Source organism: Mus pahari, chromosome 8 (assembly GCF_900095145.1).
Source record: "Mus pahari chromosome 8, PAHARI_EIJ_v1.1, whole genome shotgun sequence".
In the NCBI taxonomy this organism is placed as follows: domain Eukaryota; kingdom Metazoa; phylum Chordata; class Mammalia; order Rodentia; family Muridae; genus Mus; species Mus pahari.
In genome coordinates, this window is record NC_034597.1 from 60,217,054 (window position 1) to 60,237,435 (window position 20,382).

At 46.4% G+C, this 20,382-nt stretch overlaps 1 protein-coding gene across 3 annotated transcripts in view; it reads right to left on the reverse strand.

Annotated features, from left to right (window-relative positions):
* Window positions 1-13,595: 13,595 nt before the first annotated feature.
* The window catches only part of Slc25a37 (solute carrier family 25 member 37), a 40,798-nt gene continuing 34,011 nt past the window's right edge, over window positions 13,596-20,382 (reverse strand). Inside the window, exons 2-4 of one of the 3 annotated variants that reach the window (XM_021203623.2) lie at window positions 18,878-19,106; window positions 17,046-17,102; window positions 13,596-14,834 (exon numbers count right to left, since the gene is read on the reverse strand). In XM_021203623.2, the coding sequence (XP_021059282.1) occupies window positions 14,314-14,834; window positions 17,046-17,102; window positions 18,878-19,106 (807 nt within the window). In that variant the 3' untranslated portion in view covers window positions 13,596-14,313. Of the gene's footprint in view, window positions 14,835-17,045; window positions 17,103-18,358; window positions 18,615-18,877; window positions 19,107-20,382 lie in introns of those variants that run through there. The other 2 variants (XM_029541880.1, XM_029541879.1) reach the window with 2 other exon arrangements.

Below are 20,382 nucleotides of genomic sequence, written 5' to 3' on the forward strand. Positions count from 1 at the left end.
AAATGACTATACTCCCAAAAATCAGTCTACATACTCAGTCCAATCCCATCAGAATTCCAGCATCACTCTTTGAAGAAAAAGAAAAATATTAAACCTCACAGGGAACTACAAAGGGCCCTAGATTCCCAAAGCAACTCGGAACAAGAAAAATAATACGATGAGAAGTATAACTATACCTAATTCCTTAATTAGACTAACAAGCATGCTACTGGCACACAGGCAGACATGGAGATCAATGGATCAATGACCAAAACCGGAATTTCCTAATGTTGTTTGCAAGAAAATGGTTGCAATGCTACCTAATCGCATTAAATGAACCAAGCCAGTCTCAGGAAGACAAACGTATTTTCTCTCAGATGCATTAGAACATCTATATAAAATCTGATTGATTTTATATAAATGCATAGTATCTGTACATGAGTATGTATGCCATGAAAGTAGAAGGTAACCTGTCAGGGAGGACAGAGGGACAGTGGGAATGGGAGGAGGCCGAAGGGAACATTTTCAATGTACAAAAATAACCTTATGTAACAACCATATACAGTGGATATATACAGTCTTTTTTTTTTTTTTTTTTTAAGAAAACTTGGGGCTGGAGAGAGGGCTCAGCAGTGAAGAACACCTGCTGTTCTTGCAGAGAACCAGAACCCACATGGTGGCTGCTCACGACCACCTGTAACTTCAGTTCCCGGGGATCCCACGCCCTCTTCTGGACTCCACAGGCACTGCATGTACATGGTACACATACCAACAAGCAGAAATATAGAAATACACATAAAAACTAGAAAAAAAAGAAAACATGTTGACACAAAGTTTTATTTGCACATGATTAGCTCAGTTGGACTCATAACCACTCTAAACCAGCTACATATCTGTATAAATAAGCTTTTATTAGAGACTAGATTAAAAGATTGGCATATTTGAGAGCCTATACATCATATACTATTCTGAAAAAGGCAAATCTGTAGAGAATGAGAACAGTTTGCTCAGGGTGAGGGCCAAGGCAGCACAAGGGAATTTTGAGAGGTGACAGCAGTTATGTGCCTTGGATGTTGTGGTAATTGGACAACTCTCAATCTAATTCTCAGAATACAGAGATAAGACAAAAACTGTGAATTATTCCTATGCAAATATGAAAGTGTTAAAGTCTGTTACATTTTCTACTTCATGGGTTCACCTCTTAAAACAATACAGACAATACCTAAAAGCAGAATGTTGACTGAATTCTCCTAAATTTAAATCACTAAAGAGTCACCAAGGGAACTCACCTTGCAAGGTGGTATTAGAAACTCTTGCAATGTAAACCAGGTTTGCCCATACAGTACTTATGCTAGCTACATAAACAGATTTGGATTTCCTGGTCTGACTCATGAGATCAATGCCCAGAAAAAAAAAAAAAGGAGCTGGATCCCTGCTGGACCGTTCTACGACCCAGTACCTCTCACAGGAGAAACCCAGCATGACTAGAGCAAGCAAAACAGACACTGGAGGTGGACCCCACCTGCCCTGACTTTTGTCAAACTGTTCACAGTGTGAGGTCACTGAGCCTGAGTCCCGGGTATGGGGGCAGAGCCACATCTTTCCCATTAGCCTGCCAGCTTCAGAACTGCCCAGATGTCAAGTGCAAACATGAGGTTCAGGAGGAGGAAGAGGAAGTCGCCTTTGTCTCAGTACCGTGCTCAGCGATGTATGTCGGAGATGACACCTGATCAATGCACCAGGCAAACTCTCCACTCCTAGTCCTGGCTTCTTCCAGGCCGGAAGTTAGCTCAGGTGCTCTACCTGAGCCGTCTGTACATCCTGGACACATTTCCTCAGGCCTTGCTTTCCCCAAAGCTATGTTTCAGGTTCACTGGTTCTTCAAACACCGGAAGACACCTCTGCCTTGGCCCCTCCTAGGAGGGTGCTTCTCACTTTTCTCAGTGACTTCCTGAGAAAGACAATGGATACAAATCTCATTGTTACCAATCACACAGTACAATAAATGGGCAAGGAGTGTCTCGTAAAGCCAGCCCGTGTTGGCTCCTTCTACAATTTGAAGTCTCTTTTGGTAAAGAAACAACCTGGACCCCTCCTAAACCACAAACAGGTATGAGCACACATGCTTGCCAATCCCTCCAGCCACTAAGTCTACCTTAGCGCAAAGTTGTTTTGGGGACAGATAGGCATTCAAGTTATTGCTGAATGTCAGAACCATTTCTAGGAGCCTGGTCTTACAGTTATTGCTCTTCTTTCTATTCCTCTTGCTGTCTCTTCCACCCAGCAGCCCCCATAGATTCACCAGGATCCTACCCCTAGAATACAGCTTCCTTAAAGGGGAAAATGGGACCACAACTCCATTGGGGAATAATATACTTAAAGGATATGTGTAGTGAGTAAAAAGAAATTGCTAGATTGTTAGGAAATTAAACAATGGATACTACTTTGGCTTAGTTTTTTTCTTCCTTTTTTGGGGTGGGACAAGTGACTACTGAATTCTTAATTATAATTTTAGAAGGTCTATTTATTTTTATCTTATGTGTTTGACTGTTTTGCCTGCATGTATGTATATGCACCATGAGTGTGCAGTGCCCAAAGAGACCAGAAGAGGGCGTTTGAGCCCCTGAAGCTGAAGCCACCAAGTGCACGCTGGGATCTGAACCCTAGTCTTCTGTAAGAGCAGTAAGTGCTCTTAACTGCAGAGCCATCTCTCCAGCCCCCTAGGAGAAGGATCACATACTCACCCAGAAAGAATAGAATACACACGTGTGCTGGAATCCTACAGCTTTCTCCTTCTGGACTTCTAGTGCATTGGACAGAGCTGCCCACAATCAGAGTGGATCTCTCTCATCACCCCCAGTCACTATCCCATATGTCACCTCTCTCTGGAAACACCCCCACAGATGCACCCAGAGGTGAACATTGACAGCCACACTGACAGCCAAAACCAGCCATCAAAGGTGATGAGGTCAGGAGGTGGAGCTTTCATGGGTGGGACAGAGAAGGGCTAAGAGAGCCTCATTTTTCTTTCATGTGAGGATCAGAGAGAGTTCTCTCTGTGTGAGACTTTAGCCGATGTGACACTTACTTGGTCACCTTGAACTTCCTAGCCTCCCAATGGTATGTTTCTTTTGCTTACAAAATAAAAAATAAACTTGTGGTGGCTTCATGAACAGCTTCATGCTCACCCTAAGCTATCCAGTGTTCCATTGGTCCAAGAAATCGGCTAGGTCAGGGAAGCCAGAGTAACCCACTGACCTTCACCAGTCCTAAGGGCACAACTGTCTTGTGAGTTTCCTAGGCCTGTGGGTCTCCTACTTTTGAGTTCTCATCTCACAGCAAACCAACATCCTAAATTTTACCCCTTGCTCATATGAAATACAATTTCTATGTGACTGTATAATTCCTATCGTTATATCAAATTGACAAAATGATATGCATTAGCATGACATATCATGAAATGTTCATGAATTTGGATTTTTGTCGGTATTCGGTTTGAAACCCAGCTATTTTCTTTTTGGCATTCAGGCAGTTCCCATTTTCCTCTGTAAAGCTGTTGTCCCTAAGCGTTAAACCTCTAGTGCACAATGCAAACAACAGCTTTGCACAGGAATCCAGAAGTGAACCCTTTCCAAGGTCCAGTCAGCTCACTGAGCTTCAACCAACTGTGGCCCTACACCTTTGAATCAAATAGAAGCCAGAGTTCTAACACCTGTGATCCATCTCTGGCACTTGTATTGTTCATGGTATCTTCACCGCAACCTTTTGAGCTGGGAATTATTATCCTTGTGGTGCACAGAGGGGAAAATAAGCACAGAAATTCAAGTTGACTTGCCCAAAGCCTCTTAGACCAGAAAGTGGCCATTCAGACCCAAGTCTTATTTCTACGAAGCCCGTCAATTTCTACGAAGCCCGTCATGAACTAAGTCACAGTATTACAGCAGAAGGTCACAGCTTTGTCTCCTGACATTTAGGTGGAAGGAGACTGGCCAATTTGGGGACTTAAGAGGAGAGCTCCCCATAAAGCACTTGCCACATGAGTCAAGCTTAAGCCCCAGAAGAGTATTAACAAAGCCAGGCAAGGTTTGATACTTCTACACCTAACACAGGGACTCTAGGGGGCTCCACTGGTCGGCCAGCCCAGCAGCAAGTTTGAGGCCAGTGAAAGAACTCTCAAAAATCAAGTGGACAACCAGCATTCCAGTTTGCATTCTCTTGCTATGATAAACACGATGACCAAAAGCAGCCTGGGGAGGAAGAGCTTACTGTAGCAGGTTACAGCCCCTCATCCAGGAAAGCCAAGATAGGGACTCAAGGTCAGAGGTTAAAGCAAAACCAGGGAGGAAAGCCACTTACTGGCTGGACTCCTGCTTCAGCTCACCTACTTGCTGTGCGACCCAGGAGCACTTGCCCAGGGTGGTACTACCCAGTGGGCTAGGCCCTCCTCCCTCAATTAACAGTCAAGAAAATGTCCCACAGGGAAGCCTACAGACCAATCTAAGCGAGGCAGCTTCTTAGTTGAAACTCCCTCATCCCACAGATGTCAAGTTGACAACCAAGGATTGATACCACAACATCCAAGGAGCACCATGAGTGGCTGTCCTCTGGCTCCCATATGTGCACACACGTGCCTGTGAAAATGCACACAGAGGCACAAAAAACAAGAACGATCAACCTGTCTCACTGATGACATAATGCTCTGTCACCGTAACCTTGCTTATAACATTTAGAAGCTGTTTGTTCTCCTGGTCTATATGTCCTTGTCCAAAATTTCCTTTCCAAGAACATACAGATCAGAATTGAATATGGGGGTGATACTTGCCTGTAATCCCAGCACTAGAGATCATGGGGGCACGTCCACTATTTTAAACCAGTGTCACCACCTACACCCCCCCCCGTGCAACCTTTCCCAACTATGCAGTCCGTTTATTTGGGGGGGTTACTCCCATGTGGAAACATTGCCATACAAAAACATAAGGGAACACCTATCAATCTTAATCCCTTATGGGGCAGGGATCTGGAGGCAGAAGATTTGGGGTCAGTTCCCAGCACCCACATAATGGCTTACAACCATCCCTTGTAACTCCAGTCCAAGGGAACTGACACACTTTCCTGACCTCTGCCAGTCAGTACACGGCATGCATACACATATGTGCAGGCAAAATATTCACACACATAAACTCAGTAGATCTTAAAAATGCAATCCCCATGGATTTAGAGACCTTACGCTGAAGTCTAGAACTGAGACAACCGGACTCATGTGCCTCCTTCAGTGGGCATCCCGTGTGTGTAGGCTGCGTATACCCAGCTGGAAAGTCAGCTTCTGAGAAGGCTCCTCTGGAATGTCCCACTTGCAAGCTAACCGGTGTGCAGCCTCTATCAGGCACTTGCAAAAGTACAATGTGCTTCTATTCTAGGGCTGTAAAATAGAGACTGTGAAGGATAATCAAAGATGAACCAAACACATTGAAAGTATGTATTTATATCTTGCCACAGCTAAGATTGATCCAGTACAAGTCTCCTCGACAAAAAACATGTTAACCGAACTTTCTTTAGGAATTCCGTCTGGTGCAACAGGTGTAGAAACAGAAAGGATGAGAGGTGGGTTGGGTTGGGGCCGAGTTTCCTGACTGAGCTGTAAAAGATGAGGTGCTTGACTTCAGCATTAATGAAAATCAGATACCACCTTGTGGCTAGAACTAGAAATTCAGGATTGAGTTGGGAAGTAAATATAAAACTGCACTCCATAAGCTATGTTCTAACCAGCCCAGTGAAAACAGTGTATAGCCACATTAAAACCTCAAATATGGGCCACACCATTCGTCTGCCATGGGGTGAGGAAGGTGTGGGAGAGTTGCTCTCCCTGCTTTCTGCCTGCTGCAGTCTGGAGAGCTAGCCCCGGGATCATGAGAGCAGGAGAGCTAACCTTGTCCCTCGCCAGCCGAAGCACTTGGGAGAGCGGGCCCTGTGCCTCACCTGGGCAGCACAGTGGAGCTGGTCCTGCTGGAGGGATGGTGAGCAGCCTGAGGGCACGAGAGAGGGAGAGCTGTTCCTGCCCCTTGCTGGCTGCAGCATTGGGTGAACTAGCCTGGGCTGTGCTGGAGAGCTCGCCCTGGTTACATGGGTGTGGGAGCTAGTGGTCTGACCAACTCTCCTACCCCTCTGGTCCAGATCCAGGGCTGTGATCCCAACATCTACCTCATCTGTGAATCGCTGGAGTGAATAAAAGGGCCTTTCCTGCAGATCCAAAGCTACAGGATCTCCATGACACAGGGCAACATCAGGATATCTGAGAGGAGTCCCTATATCAATACAGGGATCCATCCAGTATTGATAGTGTAGCAGAAGCCAGAGGCCTTGAACCAGACCAGTGACTGACTGCAATGGACATTTGCAAGTGAAGAAGTGTGGACAAGAGGGTATACTGTGGGACACACTGTGACACACTACAGCTTCCACAACAAGATTTTTATCGTTTTAAATTTTTGTTTCTTAATTTTCTTTTCTTTTGTGGGTAGGTTGCAAGGGCAGAGGACATATACAAAACCACGGATGGGTGCATGATGTGAAACTCACAAAGAACCAATAAAAAGTTAAAAGGAAAAAACCCTCAAATATGCCTCTGCTCTGCTATGTTCATTTATACATCATTTCCGAGCCCCCTAAACTCCCTACTCCTCTCTGCAGAATAGGTCACCCCTTCACTGACGTCTGTGAGGGTTTACTCATGACAAACACTCGGAGGGAATGCTCATCTGTGAAAAAGATGACACTACATATGTTTCCATGAAAATTAGGACCAACACGATTTCAGTGAGCAACATCCCAGAGCTAAAGGAACAGCTTTCATCCAACAAGCTCAGAATAATTCAGGACATTTTAATGGGAAAAGAATTCATGTTTAGAATGTTATACAAGTTCAGCAGGATATGCTGGTGAATCCTTGGCATTTTCTAAATTGTCATATTAGTAGATTTTATTTTCATGAGCAATTCTGGTCAAATAAGCACTTCTGGTCAATTAAAAAAACTTTTTAAAAATAAGTATATGGGGCTGGAGAGATGGCTCAGTTGCTAAGAGCATTTGTTCTCACAAAGACCCAGATTCCTTTCCCAGCATCCACTTCATGGCTTACAAACATCCAGAACTCCAGTTCTAGGAAGCCTTACTTTCTCTTCTAATTTCTTAGGGTACCAGGCACACAAGTGGTGTACATACATACTTGCAGGCAGAAAAAAAAAAACTCAAACACATAAATATATCTAAATTATATGTTTTAGTCATAGTCAACATATGTTAGATACCATTATGATATTTTTGAACAAAGTGTTTTTTGAGGTTCTCCCCACCCTATTTCCTCACCCCTCCTCCACCATCCTTTTTCTGTTCTTGTGGCCTCCCCATCCCACCCAGAACACGTGGGACATGGATATGAAGTAATATTGAAATAATCATTCCCACAGTCACATGTATTCCTCTCAGATCAAAAGCTTTTCAATCCAGGTGGTGTTTCACACCTGTAATCTCAGCACTCAGGGATCAAAGGCAAGAGGATTGTGAGTTGGGGGCCAGCTTGGGCTACATAAATGAAAAGCATGTTTGGGACATGATTTCAGCCCAGATTATACACTGGTGCAATCAAGGGAAGGGAAGGGCCACTGCAGTACTTCAACCAGTCATGGTCAAAGCATAGCACATACATGCTTGACTATCGGCCCAGGCTAAAAGCATCCTCCAAGGGAATATCATTCTCTTCAGGTGGTGGGTATTCTCTTGAGAGGAGGGCAAGTTCAAATCTCAGATATCTCTATTGGCTCTGTGACATGTAAATGTGAGGCCAGGACAAGAGTGTGACTGCTATGGACCATCCAAGGACCCTGGGTCCAGGAACAGCAGTGGCTCAGCTTGGAGATACCAGAACCTCTCCAAGTAGTAGCTCTGCCTGTTTTATGCCTGGGTCTCAGCCCCTCTGCTGCCACCTGCTGGTCCTTTCAGTAAGGCCCTCCTTCCTTTCTATGGTGTTTTTCAACTACCCCTTAGCCCCACCTCCCAAAGCCTGTGAACTTTGTTCAGCAACTCAGTCCCTGACACTCAGTTCCAGTCTTCTTTGCCTGCCTCTTAGGCATCCTTCTAGGAAATTCATTACATCACCAAACTACTGAGGACGCTCGCCAACCCCACTCGCCCTGTGACTTCTGTGCCATGGGTTTCTCCGATGACAGCATCACCCCATAACTTGGTACTAAAGGGTCAAACTTCTTGCAAAGGCAATGTTATGGGTTGAACGTGAAATGTTTCCGACAAACGAGGTCTTAAATGCTTTATCTTCAGCTGGTGGCATTCTTGGGAGGTTGTTGAATCTGTAAGAAGGAGGTAGGGACCAAACCCAGACACTATTGCATATGCCAGAAAGATTTTACTGACAGGACCCTGACATAACTGTCTCTTGTGAGGCTATGCCAGAGCCTGGTAAACACCGAAATGGAAGCTATCAGCCAGCTATTGGATGTAACGCAGGGTCCCTAATGAAGGAGCTAGAGAAAGTACACAAGGAGCTAAAGGGGTCTGCAACCCTATAGGAGGAACAACAATATGAACTAACCAGTACCCCCCAGAGCTGTGTCTGTAGTTGCATATGTAGCAGAGGATGGCCTAGTCGGCCATCAATGGGAGGAGGAGCCCTTGGTCTTGTGAAGATCATATGCCAGGGGAATGCCAGGGCCAGGAAGCGGGGAGTGGGTGGGTTGGGGAACAGGATGGGGGGAGGGCATAAGGGGCTTTGGGGATAGCATTTGAAATGTAAATGAAGAAAATATCTAATAAAAAAGGCAGAGAGAGAGAGAGAGAGAGAGAGAGAGAGAACGAGCCAAGGGTTCTGCCTGCTTTCCATTTCTTGTTCTCATTTCTCAGCTCCCTCCAATTCTCCCTCCCTCTCAGAAGTGAGCAAGCTTCTCACACACCCTTGCCTTCCCTGCTGTGATGGATCAGACCTCCCTATAAGGCGCAATCTTCCCCTCATGAGGAGTTGTTTTAGCCAGGCTTTTTATCAGGGTGAAAAGGGGAGGGGGAGGAGGAGGGGCAAGAGGAGGGGTGGGAGGAGCCTGAGGATGGGGAGGAGAAGCAGGAGGAGGGAACAACCTAGAGGCTAGTAAGATGGTCCTGTGGGTAAGAGTGCATGCTGCTCTTGTAGGGGACCTCAGGTTGGTCTCCAGTACCCACACTGGGTGGCTCCCAACAGCCTGTAACTCCAGCTTCAGGGGAATCCAGTGTTCTCTTCTGAACTCCATGGGCACCTGCACACATGTGCACATACATACCCACCCCCTGTCCCCGAACACAGACACAAAATTGTTTTAGAATTTAAAACTGCAGCTTAAATGTGTACTATAGCTTACTCTGTACAAAACTACAAAGCAGTGTGGCTATGGCCCAGGCTTTCACTTCCCAACCCATACTCAGGCATCTGCATTCAGCCTTAGACCAGATAGGACACTTGGTAATATTCCTCATTCCTCTCCCATCTCCCCCCACACACACACACACAGCTAAATCTGGTGGACAGCATTGGAAGGATGACATCCTCCCAAGGCATCCATCCCACCAAGGGCTCTCCTCAAGCATTAGCATTGAGTTCTTCCTAGGAGAGCAGTTACCCACTAAAGGTGGATACCTCCGCTGAGGAGAAAAGAAAACCCTTCCTTTTAGGGACTTTTGGAGGCAGGAATTGTGATCTGGAGAGGGCTCCGAGTAACAGGAGAAAGGCCAGGAGCTACGAGAGGCAGCACTAACCAAGATCCCAGGGTGAAACCAGCTTTATCCCTCTCTACAAAATCGTACTTCACACCAAACACGTGCTATAGGCCAGCCTAATGTACTGCCAGCTCTCAGGGAGACAAACACCCAGATCTGTAAAAACTGCTCTGTTTCTGTGGTAAATACAGCCCCACTGGAGCAGATTGCAAATGTCCAGCACAGCATTAGTCCCTGCATGGAGAGAAATGCAGCATGAGCACTGGGAGGGCCAAGCCAGACAGAGCAGCTTCAGCCCCCACAGGCTGGGGAGAACCAGTGAGTCCAACCAACAGTGTGTGAAGAGGTTCCATGCTACCTGTTAACCCCCATAGCACGGAGCACTGCCATCTTGTGGAAAGGGACTGAAGTGTGTCAGTGAGGTACTAGGTACTGAGCCAGAACCTCTCGTATAAGCTAGGCAAGTACTCACTCAGCTTAACCCTAGTCCACCTTAAACTTTAAAAAAAAAAATAAAGATTTAAAAATTATTTTCAGTTATGTATATGTGGGGAGGGCTATGTGCACTAGAGTGCAGATCTCCATGGAGGTCAGAGGCATCAGATGGGTGTGAGCCACCTATGGTGTAGGGGACTGAACCCAGGACCTCAGTAAGAATGGCAGGTGCTTTAAATCATTGAGCCAGGCCCCCCATCCACACAGCCTGCTCCACTAAGTTACTAATCTTGACTAATCTCTTCAATCCATGCTCATCTTGAATGTTACCTCCTGCCTCCCAGGTAGCTGGCATCACAGGCCCGCGACAACAGGGATGGCTGTCTTTGTATTCTACTAGACCGAATCCTATGGAGGGTAGGGCATCTCATACAGCTCCGCATGACTTCCGCTTGTCACCATTACCGTGTTTGCCGGCCGAGGCAGGCAGACAGACTGGGTTGAATAAGCAGACCCTGAACCCACCCCACACCCCCACACCAAAATGCAGCAGCTACAAGCCACAAGGGACCTAGAGCAGCTCAGAGTTGGCTTTGGGTCAGAGGAGACAAGTCAGTTGCTCCGTGGCAATCGCCCAGCACCTTTGCCCACCTGGCACCTGTGTCCATGGCTGTATTCCAGGCTTAGCCTCCGTTCTAACTTTGTACCTTTTGGTAGAGTCTCCGCAGTCATACTGAGCAGGTCTTTGGCATTGGTTCCGGGGATAGAGTCCGGAGTTCTCAAAGCAAACATTTTCCTTTCAGGTTTCCTCACCTGTACCTCTTGGGAAAGTTCTACTCTCTGGCTTTGGCTGTGATATTTTGAGAACGTGGACTCTGGTCGACCAAGGCTTTCTCTGTAAGAGGTTCCTGACTGACTCTCCACAGAGGTATGTGCAGGGGGGTGGGGTGGGGATGGGAGTGAGGGAGGCGTCCTCCAGATGTTCAATGCGAGCAGGAGGCCTCTAGGCCGTGTGATGTACATGAGCGCCCTCTGCTGGCAAGATGATCTGCTTCCTATTCCGCTAGTTCCCAGCCCATCAAGTCTCCTCTGTACCCATTCTCTGGTCCCTTCTGCATCCCCACAAAGACCCCACAACGCTTTCAAGATCAATGCTTTATTTTTTTTTCCAGCTCCAGTGTTACAACTGTAGCAGCACAACAGACACCCACACATTTGAACACACTGCTGCTCACCAGACCCAAAGGCCACAAAGGCAAAAACAATCTCGACCACAGGTATTTTAAGACAATCAGAAAGCAACACTAGGCCACTCTTATCCCACACACTGTGTGACCGGCAACGGCACATTTGTTTTTCACAGACACAATTATCCATAAATAAAGTTAAATAAAACCTTGATGGCATAGCAGTATGTTGGAGATAAAGCCTTGGGGGTGACACTGGAGGGTGATAGTTGTAAGACATGAGATGGGCGGCGGGGCAGAGGGGAACAAGCTCACATAAAAGTAGCTATATTTAATCCAATTCTTTAAAAAGTCATGATTTAAGAGCATCCCATTTTTAAAAAGATCAATATTTGTCTATAATAAATTAACACTCATCTATTAAATGGTTGACTGTCACATGGCCTGAACACACACACACACACTCACAGCTAAAGTATTATCATTGTACCCAGGTGGAATGGTCCATCCTTGGATGTCACTCCAAAGATGCCAATGACCGAGATAGGTTATGGCTCTCCTAAACTGGTCACTGAGCAGGGGAAGCATTTTCCTATCTTGAAATTTGCAACGTCAAAAATGACAATCAACGTACTGGCTATCATGTGCGTGGGGGTCAGGGACAATTTCAATTTTCGAGCTAAGGGTGGGGGGACTGACTGCCACATAACTTATGTTGAGTGTTTCCCAACATTTAACAACTTTTTTTGCAGCCATATCACTCGCTCAACCTTAGGGTGACTGAATGGGATGGGCAGGTTAAAAAGCTATCCTCCTGCAGACCCACCAATCATGGGGAGAGGATAGCCAGGATGGGAACCCTGGACTTCAAGCCCACAGAGTCCTGAAGTCCTGGTCCTACCATATACGGCCCTGACCAAAGGGGCTACCCTAGTATTAGATAGCTGTAAAGAAAATCCAAGGGAAAATATTGGTTTTGCAGCAGGACTAGTCAACAATGTATCTAAGAGTGGTATAGTAATAGTTTGGGGTTTCATTTAAACTTGACTTTAGACTCTCCAATTGGACTTCTCTCTCCAGTTACAGAATTTAACTCTACCCAATGCTAGCAGGGTAAGAAGAGAAACATTGTCAGTGATAATAGGACACCAGCCAGCCCAGGACACCAGTAAGACAGAAACTGCAGGAAGTCCTCCTGGAACACATCGAAGTACTTGAGAGAGGTGGCTCTCTCTGACAAAAAAAAAAAAAAAAAAAGTCAACTGACCAATGTGTAACTTCTCACAGCTGCTGGACAAATCCAAAACTCTGCATCTATTGGCGCTGAGTGGAGTGGTACGTGGGCCCAAGATGAAAATTCTCCAAGTACAAGATTAATTTTTTTCCCAGGCAGCATGACCATCCATGGGAACTCGAGGTCTAAGGGTCCCCAGTGAGGGAGCATGCCTGGCGTGGCTTCCAAATGAGACCAGGGCCATGGACGTGAAAACATGAGCGTCTTCCCTGCTTGCTTGTAGACAGAAACTGAGCCCATCCTGTCATCTCCATGAGGATGGGAGACTGGACAACACAGGCTTGTGTTTTCTCTGAGATGATCTGACTCCACTTCAGAAAACAAAGCAGAGAGGACGTAGGTTCTCAAGTGACACAGGATGAGACAAGGCTGCTGAGCAGCTCTGGAGGGGCGGAGGATCGTGGCAGGCTTCAGTCCCGGCTGGAGGGCCGGCCTCACTGCAGTAAGAGGCTCTGATGTTAAAGTCATGGAACTAAACAGGGCAGGAGACAGATGAGTGCCGAAAATACTCAAAATCCCTAGACTGCAGGGGAAATGGGTCGACAGGAGACTAATAACAAACCTTATAGACCAGGTCAGCAGAAGTGCCCAAAGAGGAGGCTGCTATGGAGATTAGTTCTAAGACAAAGGCAGGAACTGTCTCATCGACTCCCTAGGCAGACGATGGTATTCCCAGTGCTAAGAGCTGACCAGGGAGGCACAGGCTCACACCACTCACACGGAAGGTTAAGGCCAGCCATTCTTATTCTCCCGAGACAGCCACAGTGCTGAGGACTGTACAGAGGTGTCTACAGAGGGAGAAAAATGCTCCAGGACCCTATTTTTGGTCCTGGAAGTCTTAGAGAAGGCGGAAAGGCACGCAGGGCAACTGTATTTAAAAAAAAAAAAAAAAAAAAAAAAAAAGCTCCAGGTGATAGACTATTTTGATTTGTTTTCAACGTACCTTTTTCCCCATGAAAAGAGAAATTCAAAATATAAACTTTGTATTTATTATTTTACATTCAAGTTAAACTCCCATGGGAGGGGCGCTACACACAATTTCAGGTCACAAAGCCATTTATTACTTTGGTGCCTTTTTTTTTCCCTTGTTTTTTGTTGTTGCTGCTGTTTGTTTTACTTCTCATGATGGAAGAATTGAACTCTTATTTAAAAAAAAAAAAAGAAAGAAACAGGTCCATCATTCCCAACCCAAATATTATTATGGACACACACAAGCACACACAATTTCAAAAATCTCTATGTAGAAAAATAAAGGATAAACATTATCCACCTATTTCAGACTGGGTAATGGTACTTTTATGTACATAAACTTTTTCTTTACTGTGTCACTGTTTGCCTCTGCGGTGTGATCTAAAGATCTAGGGAGAAGGCCACAGTGAGGCAGAAAAGCTACATTCCTCTGGCAGAAGGAGGAGAAAAAGCTACATTCCTCTGGTGGAAGGAGGAGAAAAGCAACTTCTCCATTTCCCAGAGTTTCTCCCGCCTACCACCACCTCGGATGTCCCCACAGACAGCATGCTAGTCAGCGGAGGCCGGTCCTCCCTTTCTACGGCACCAGGGAACAAAGGGTCTGGTGCAAGCACCCTTCAGGACAAGCCCTGGGTGCGAGAACAAGAGGATGAAACTGAAACAAAAGATGCCGGAACCACTTCCCACTGCCCCGTTCCTTTAGTACAGAGTTCGATTCTCCAGCTGCCTCTTCGTAAGGATGTACTTGAAGAACTCATAAACGGACCAGGAGATGGCGGTGGAGGGCATCTGGTAGATGACTCGAGCCTGGATGCCTTTGAAGTAGCCAGCAAGGCCATTGAGCTGGTATACCGTCCGGAAGGCATTGGCCATGCCCGACAGCCGCCCGCTGACGTTGGCCAGGGAGAGTGCCATGTTCTCCTGCGTGTTGAGGAGGGTCTTGCAGACGTCCAGCGGGGTGGTGGCAGCTGCAGCCAGTGCCCCGGCCAGGCCTCCTGAGATGATGTGAGACTGTGGGTTGTAGTCCCGGTGAGGGTTGACTTGTTCCTGCAGAAACTCATAGGTGATGAAGTGGATTGACTGGAAGGGGATGTTCATGGTCAGCTGTGTGGTATAACTCCTGTAGAAGGCCCCCAACCCCTCGGTCCGCCACACTGTCCGGATACAACTGAAGGCTGACTGGTGCTGGGAGTTGTACATCTGTAAGCGTTGTTTCACCACTGTGTCGGGCAGGGGATGAGCAACCAACCAGCAGACAGGTGGATGGTTTGGCCCCATCCCAGACAGGAGTAAGATGGGAAGCCAACCGGTAGAGAGAAACAAGCATGTTAGAATACACACCGGTGACAGGTACCAAAACAGCACACATATAGCCCCAGCTAAGAGGCCATGGAAGGCCAGCTCCAGGTAGCCCACCTCAACTTTGTGACTCTGCGCCAGGAAAGTAGGTACTTCTTAACAATTTCCTGTCTGAAGCTGGAATGAGAGATGATTCCCAGATCAAGCGGTCACTTCAGGCTCGATTAGCTAGCCTGATTCCCAAGGTCCTAGCCTTCCATATACTCCCCCAAAATACTTCCCTCTTCCCGCTCTGTCCTTGTCCCTGAGCTAAGCATGGTGGCACATGTCATTAGTTCCAGCCCTTAGGAAGCACAAATAGGTAGATCTCTATAAGCTCAGGGCCAGCCACAGGGAGTTCCAGATCAGCCAAGACTACACGGTGAGATCCTGTGTCAAAACAAAACAAAACATGGACCTACAAGAGTATCCCTGATTTCTCAATGATCTATCTTCTCTGATTTTAATGCCTATCACACGTACCTCTGGGACAACACTAGAATTACATCTGCCCAACTGAGTGATGTCTTCTAGTGGAGACCTTGGCTTTAAGACAAAATGAATCAATGGTTCATAGGACCAGAGAAAATAAAGTGTATTCCCTAGAGTTTCAATGGTACCTACACACTGCCAAGATGCTCGACTGTTAAATAGGGGCCAAACTGAGTCAAGAGTCACGCCAAGGAGGTTGGGGGTGGGAGAGACGGGTGGCTCCATGTTAAGAGCACTGGCTGCTCTTCCAGAGGACCTGAATTTGATTCCCAGCACCCATAAAGAGACTCACAACTGTCTGACTCCAGTTCCAGGGGATCCCATATACCCTATTCTGGCTTCTGTGGGTACCAGGTACACATATATGCATGTAAACAAAATACCCATCCACATAAAAAAATTTAAAAATATAAACACCAGGTAGGGTAGCATTTACTTATAATTCTAGAAATCTAGAGGCTGAGTCGGGGAATAGAGATTTCAAGGCTAGCCTGGGTTACATAACACCACCTTGGGTTTTTGTTTTGTTTTGTTTTGTTTTGTTTTTGTTGTTTTTAGAAAAATATGTTTAAATAAACAAACTCTTTGCTTAGTTAACACTGACCTAGTGACTCTCATTGTCAGCTCCCTGTATGAATAGATTTTTAAAAAAGAAGGAATCCTAAGATCTATAAAGCTAGTCAGTCCCTCTACACAATGATTCTGTATCCACAGATTTAACTAACCGTATATGAAAATAACCAGAAAAGAAAAGTCTGTACCGAACAAAAGCAGATCTTTTCCTTAGCATTATTCTCTAAGGGAGGTCATACAGCATCTACTTACACTGTACTGAACCCTAGGAGTAAGGCAGGGATGATTTAAGAATGCATAAGGATGCCAAGTGGATTATAAATACTGCCTTATTTTATAAGAGGACCCCCAAAATTCAAAAAAGTAAGGTAACCCCCTTCAAAATGACTACATTAATTTTAGAAGTACAGAGGGTTAATATTTCTATATATTCACTGTTTCTGGAAATTTGCCACCACCTTACAAAGTAAGAAAAAATTGGGCTGGGTATGGCCTAAAACCCCAGTACTCAGGAGGCTGAGGTGGGAAGGCTCAGAGTTTGGAGTTTGGGCTAGCCTGGGCCCCAGAGAGAGTTCCAGGGTATCCTGAGTTACATGGTGAGACTCTATATTAATGAGCCTGAAAAAGGCAACCCACGGTGAATGAGATGGGAACAGTTCCCTCTAGATTTGTCTGTGACTGGAGAAAATTAACAGGGTCAGATATATATATATATACTTGCTGTGCACACCCCCTGAACACACAGTTTGCACAGTAGTGATAAGCATGCAAAGCAATCCCCTGCAGTGGGGCCTGAAGATTCGTTTCTAACTCCTCCCAGGATGCTACAGGTAAGCAGACAGCTCTGCTTAGCGGTTTCCACAACAGGACACTCCTCGAGCCCCAGTGCCCACTGACTTTCTGGAGACACCCCAGGAAATGTGTGCAGAATGCTCCAGAGAAGCCAGCCGTTGCCCACTTTCCTCCCCCGATCCTCTGGCCTCTCCACCCATCCCCCACAGTCCGTCCCTAGAGCCACGGGACATTACCTTCTGCTGGATTCATTACTGCATCGTGGAGTAGGGTGGCCATACTCCCAGCTACCCCTGCAAAACAAACTCCAGAAAATTACCTACTGTCACCTGGCGCTCTGGGAAGTTCCATGAACTTAAGTCAGATAAACGCTGGACTTAGCTTTCTCAGGCTCAAAGTTGCCTAGCAGCTCAGCCAAGGTGAGCAAATTTTAAAATCCCAAAGTGGTGGCAGAAACGCTGAACAGCAATAGGGAGAGCAGCTATCCGGAGCACTGTTGCATCTAAGCCTCAGAGACTCCTTTTGTTTGTAAATCAACCTTGGGAAAAGTTAGAGCTCAGAAACCACACCTCAGGCATTTCCCACTGCCTAGAATTTTATTCCCTTGTCCCAAGCCTTTGGGTAGATAGCTCTCTGTGCCCTTAAGCTAAGGCTACTGAAGAGGGTACAATCATGCATAAGGCTAAATGCCTTAGCTGAAGTCTAAGCATACTTAGGACCAGACTTGTGAGTGAAGGATTTCATCTCCTTTAGCCTGGCTTTGAAAGCCTGAATTGGGCCTGGAATTTCTGCTTCTGGCTTCCCAGTGCCTTCCACGGCAGTGCTGCTGCCTGTTAATTATAACAAGTGGCAAGAGGGAGGGATGAGGGACGGACTACGGGCCACCTCTCAGGAAGGCACTTCCTACTTACTGCACACATAGACACACACACCCAATCATCCCCAGAAAGGTGACAGAGACCACAGAATTTACACCAATGCAGCGGGGACAGCATTGGGCAGACCCTGGTGTAGGGATGGGTTCTGTCAAGTCCCCTAGCCTCCTTAAAGGAGCCAAACAATTATATAAGGTAGTTTGGGTGAAATGAGGGTCTGTTACCACCATCTCAGATGCATGGGGGCATGGCTCTTGGTGACCAAAGCAATAAATTCAAAGAATGGTCACCAACTGAAAAGGCAAAAGACTTCAGCAAATCATCCGGGTATGCTAGGGTCCAAGGGCGACTGACAGAAGGGAAACCGTTTTGTTTGGGTTCGAATAAAAACAAAGGGGAGGGTTACTGTCGATCACATCCATTTCTCCATTCCCCAGAGTAAATTTTGTCAAAATAAACATTACTTTAAGTTGCTTTGCAATCCACGGTCCTCTCTCACCCACTGAAAAGCCTGTTAAAGTCCCACCCGTGCTAGTGCTTGGTCCAGCCCATCGACTCCTGCCTTACGTAAGAGCTGCTCACAAATGCCCCATTCCCGTCCACCCGCCCTCCCTAGATCAACCACAGGAAACTAGTTCAGCCCTGGCTTGCAGAAAGATGTGACTCAGACACACGGAGGACGCTGTGTGGGGGGGATCAAAGGCCCGAGTCTCCGACAGCTTAAAGTGAGGATGGCCTTCCACAGTGGCTCGGAGTCCTCTGTCGGCATAAAACATCTTGACCTTTCAAAGCTTAGTTAGATCCTGGCGCTGGAGATACCTGCTGTACCAGTTTTTAAATAGTCTCAAAGAAGCTGTCCTTTTCTGTGTGTTTTTGGTTTGCATCCAGCATTCAAAAGATATTTTTTTTTTCCTATGACTGATCATTAATCGTTTCGAGTGTTTTCTTAAAAGAAAAAGAAAAAAAAAAAGCCACACAAATAAATACCAAATACCAAAACACATCTACCACCAGCTTCCCCCAGAGAAAGAGGGATTGAAAAAAAAAAAGTATGCGCGTTCACGTGACCGCATTCACGTGACCCTAGAGTTCTCTGCGGAGGATGAAGGCTGCTGGGTCCCGGGGAGGAAGCCCCAGGGAGCAAGCACCGAAGAGAAGAGCTTCCCAGCTCCAGACAAACGCTTTCAAAATACCATTAGCTAGATGGCTGTTTCCTTGGTGGCTGAAAACGTCATTTAAAGTCCTTTTCATGTTTTCATAGCAGGCAAAATACATGGCGTGCGCGGGCCCCGCACCCATCATCATCACGTTCAGGCCCCGCAGGGGCCTCCAGAAGCCTTCAGTGTGCATGATCCTCTTGAGGGCGCCATAGATGCTTGTATACCGGGCTTTGGGATCTGGATTCAAGCTCTGCATCCGGGTCTGCGGGAGACAGAAAATGTGTTTATAATAGGGGTGTTAATACGTATGATAAGGGGGAAGGGACAACCCAGAGAACAGAAGAAAAACAAATTGGTGATAAAACGAAAAGAAAAAAAGATGGATGGACTCCTCCATCAGTCTCCACAGCTCCGCATTTGCAAAGCCTCACAGCTTGTAGAAAAGATGGACAAATATTGAGTGAGATCCCTGATGAGTCCTGCCATGGGTAAGCTGTGTGGCCTCAGGTAGAGCCTTTGGCTACCCTAGGCCTTGGGGTCTTCGATGAAATCACGCATTTATTGCGAGCAATGTCTTCAAAACCCCTCCTCAACCTTGGACTCTTGGCCCCAAGTCTCTGGAGGAGAGCTGAACCTGGAGTCCTCACTAAGGATACCAAGATTCATGACCATTTAACTTTCTATAAAATGCTAGAGCACTTGTGACCCATGCGCATGTCTCCAGATGATATCTGATGTAACAAAGGTGTTGTGGAAAGCCCTTGGGGATGTGGCTCCGTTGGCAGAACATTTGCCTATCTTGAACAAAGCCTTGGGGTGGAGCCCCAGGACCACATACAGGACCCAGGCATGGTTGGGCATATCTGCAGTCTCAGAACTCAGGATGCAGAAGGAAAGGGGATCAGAAGTTCAAAGCTAGGCTATATGAGATCTTGTCTCAAAACCAACTAAGCAACCAAACAACCAATTAAAAAAGATGAAAACAAAAACAAACCCTGCTGTGATCACCGAAAGGAAGTTCTTAGAGCACACTATTCAGGGACCAATGAATGGCAAGCTCTAACAGTCTGCACTTGTTTAATACAGGCGCACATTTTCCTGTATTTATTTTATTTTATGTGCATTGGTAGGACTGTCAGATCCCCCTGGAACTGGGGTCCCTGTGAGCTACCTGCCACGTAGGTGCTAGGAATTGAACCCAGGTCCTCACTACCCAGGTATGGAAAGCACTTGCGGAGATTGGAGAGTTAATTTCATATTTCAATGGCTAGGCTGAGGTTCCCAAATACCTGATCAAACATCAGTGCACTCTAGATGATTCTCGAATATTTGTTTTGTTTTGCTTACATCAGGTTAACATTTAAAGTCAGTTGCCCCTGACTGAAGCAGGTCACTGGTGTGGTGTTGGTAGCTGTCCAGCCTGCTGGCATGTCACACAGGCTAATAAATGGACAACCCCTGCAGTGATGTGAGCCAGTAAGTGAGGAGAGAGAGAGAGAGAGAGAGAGAGAGAGAGAGAGAGAGAGAGAGAGAGAAGA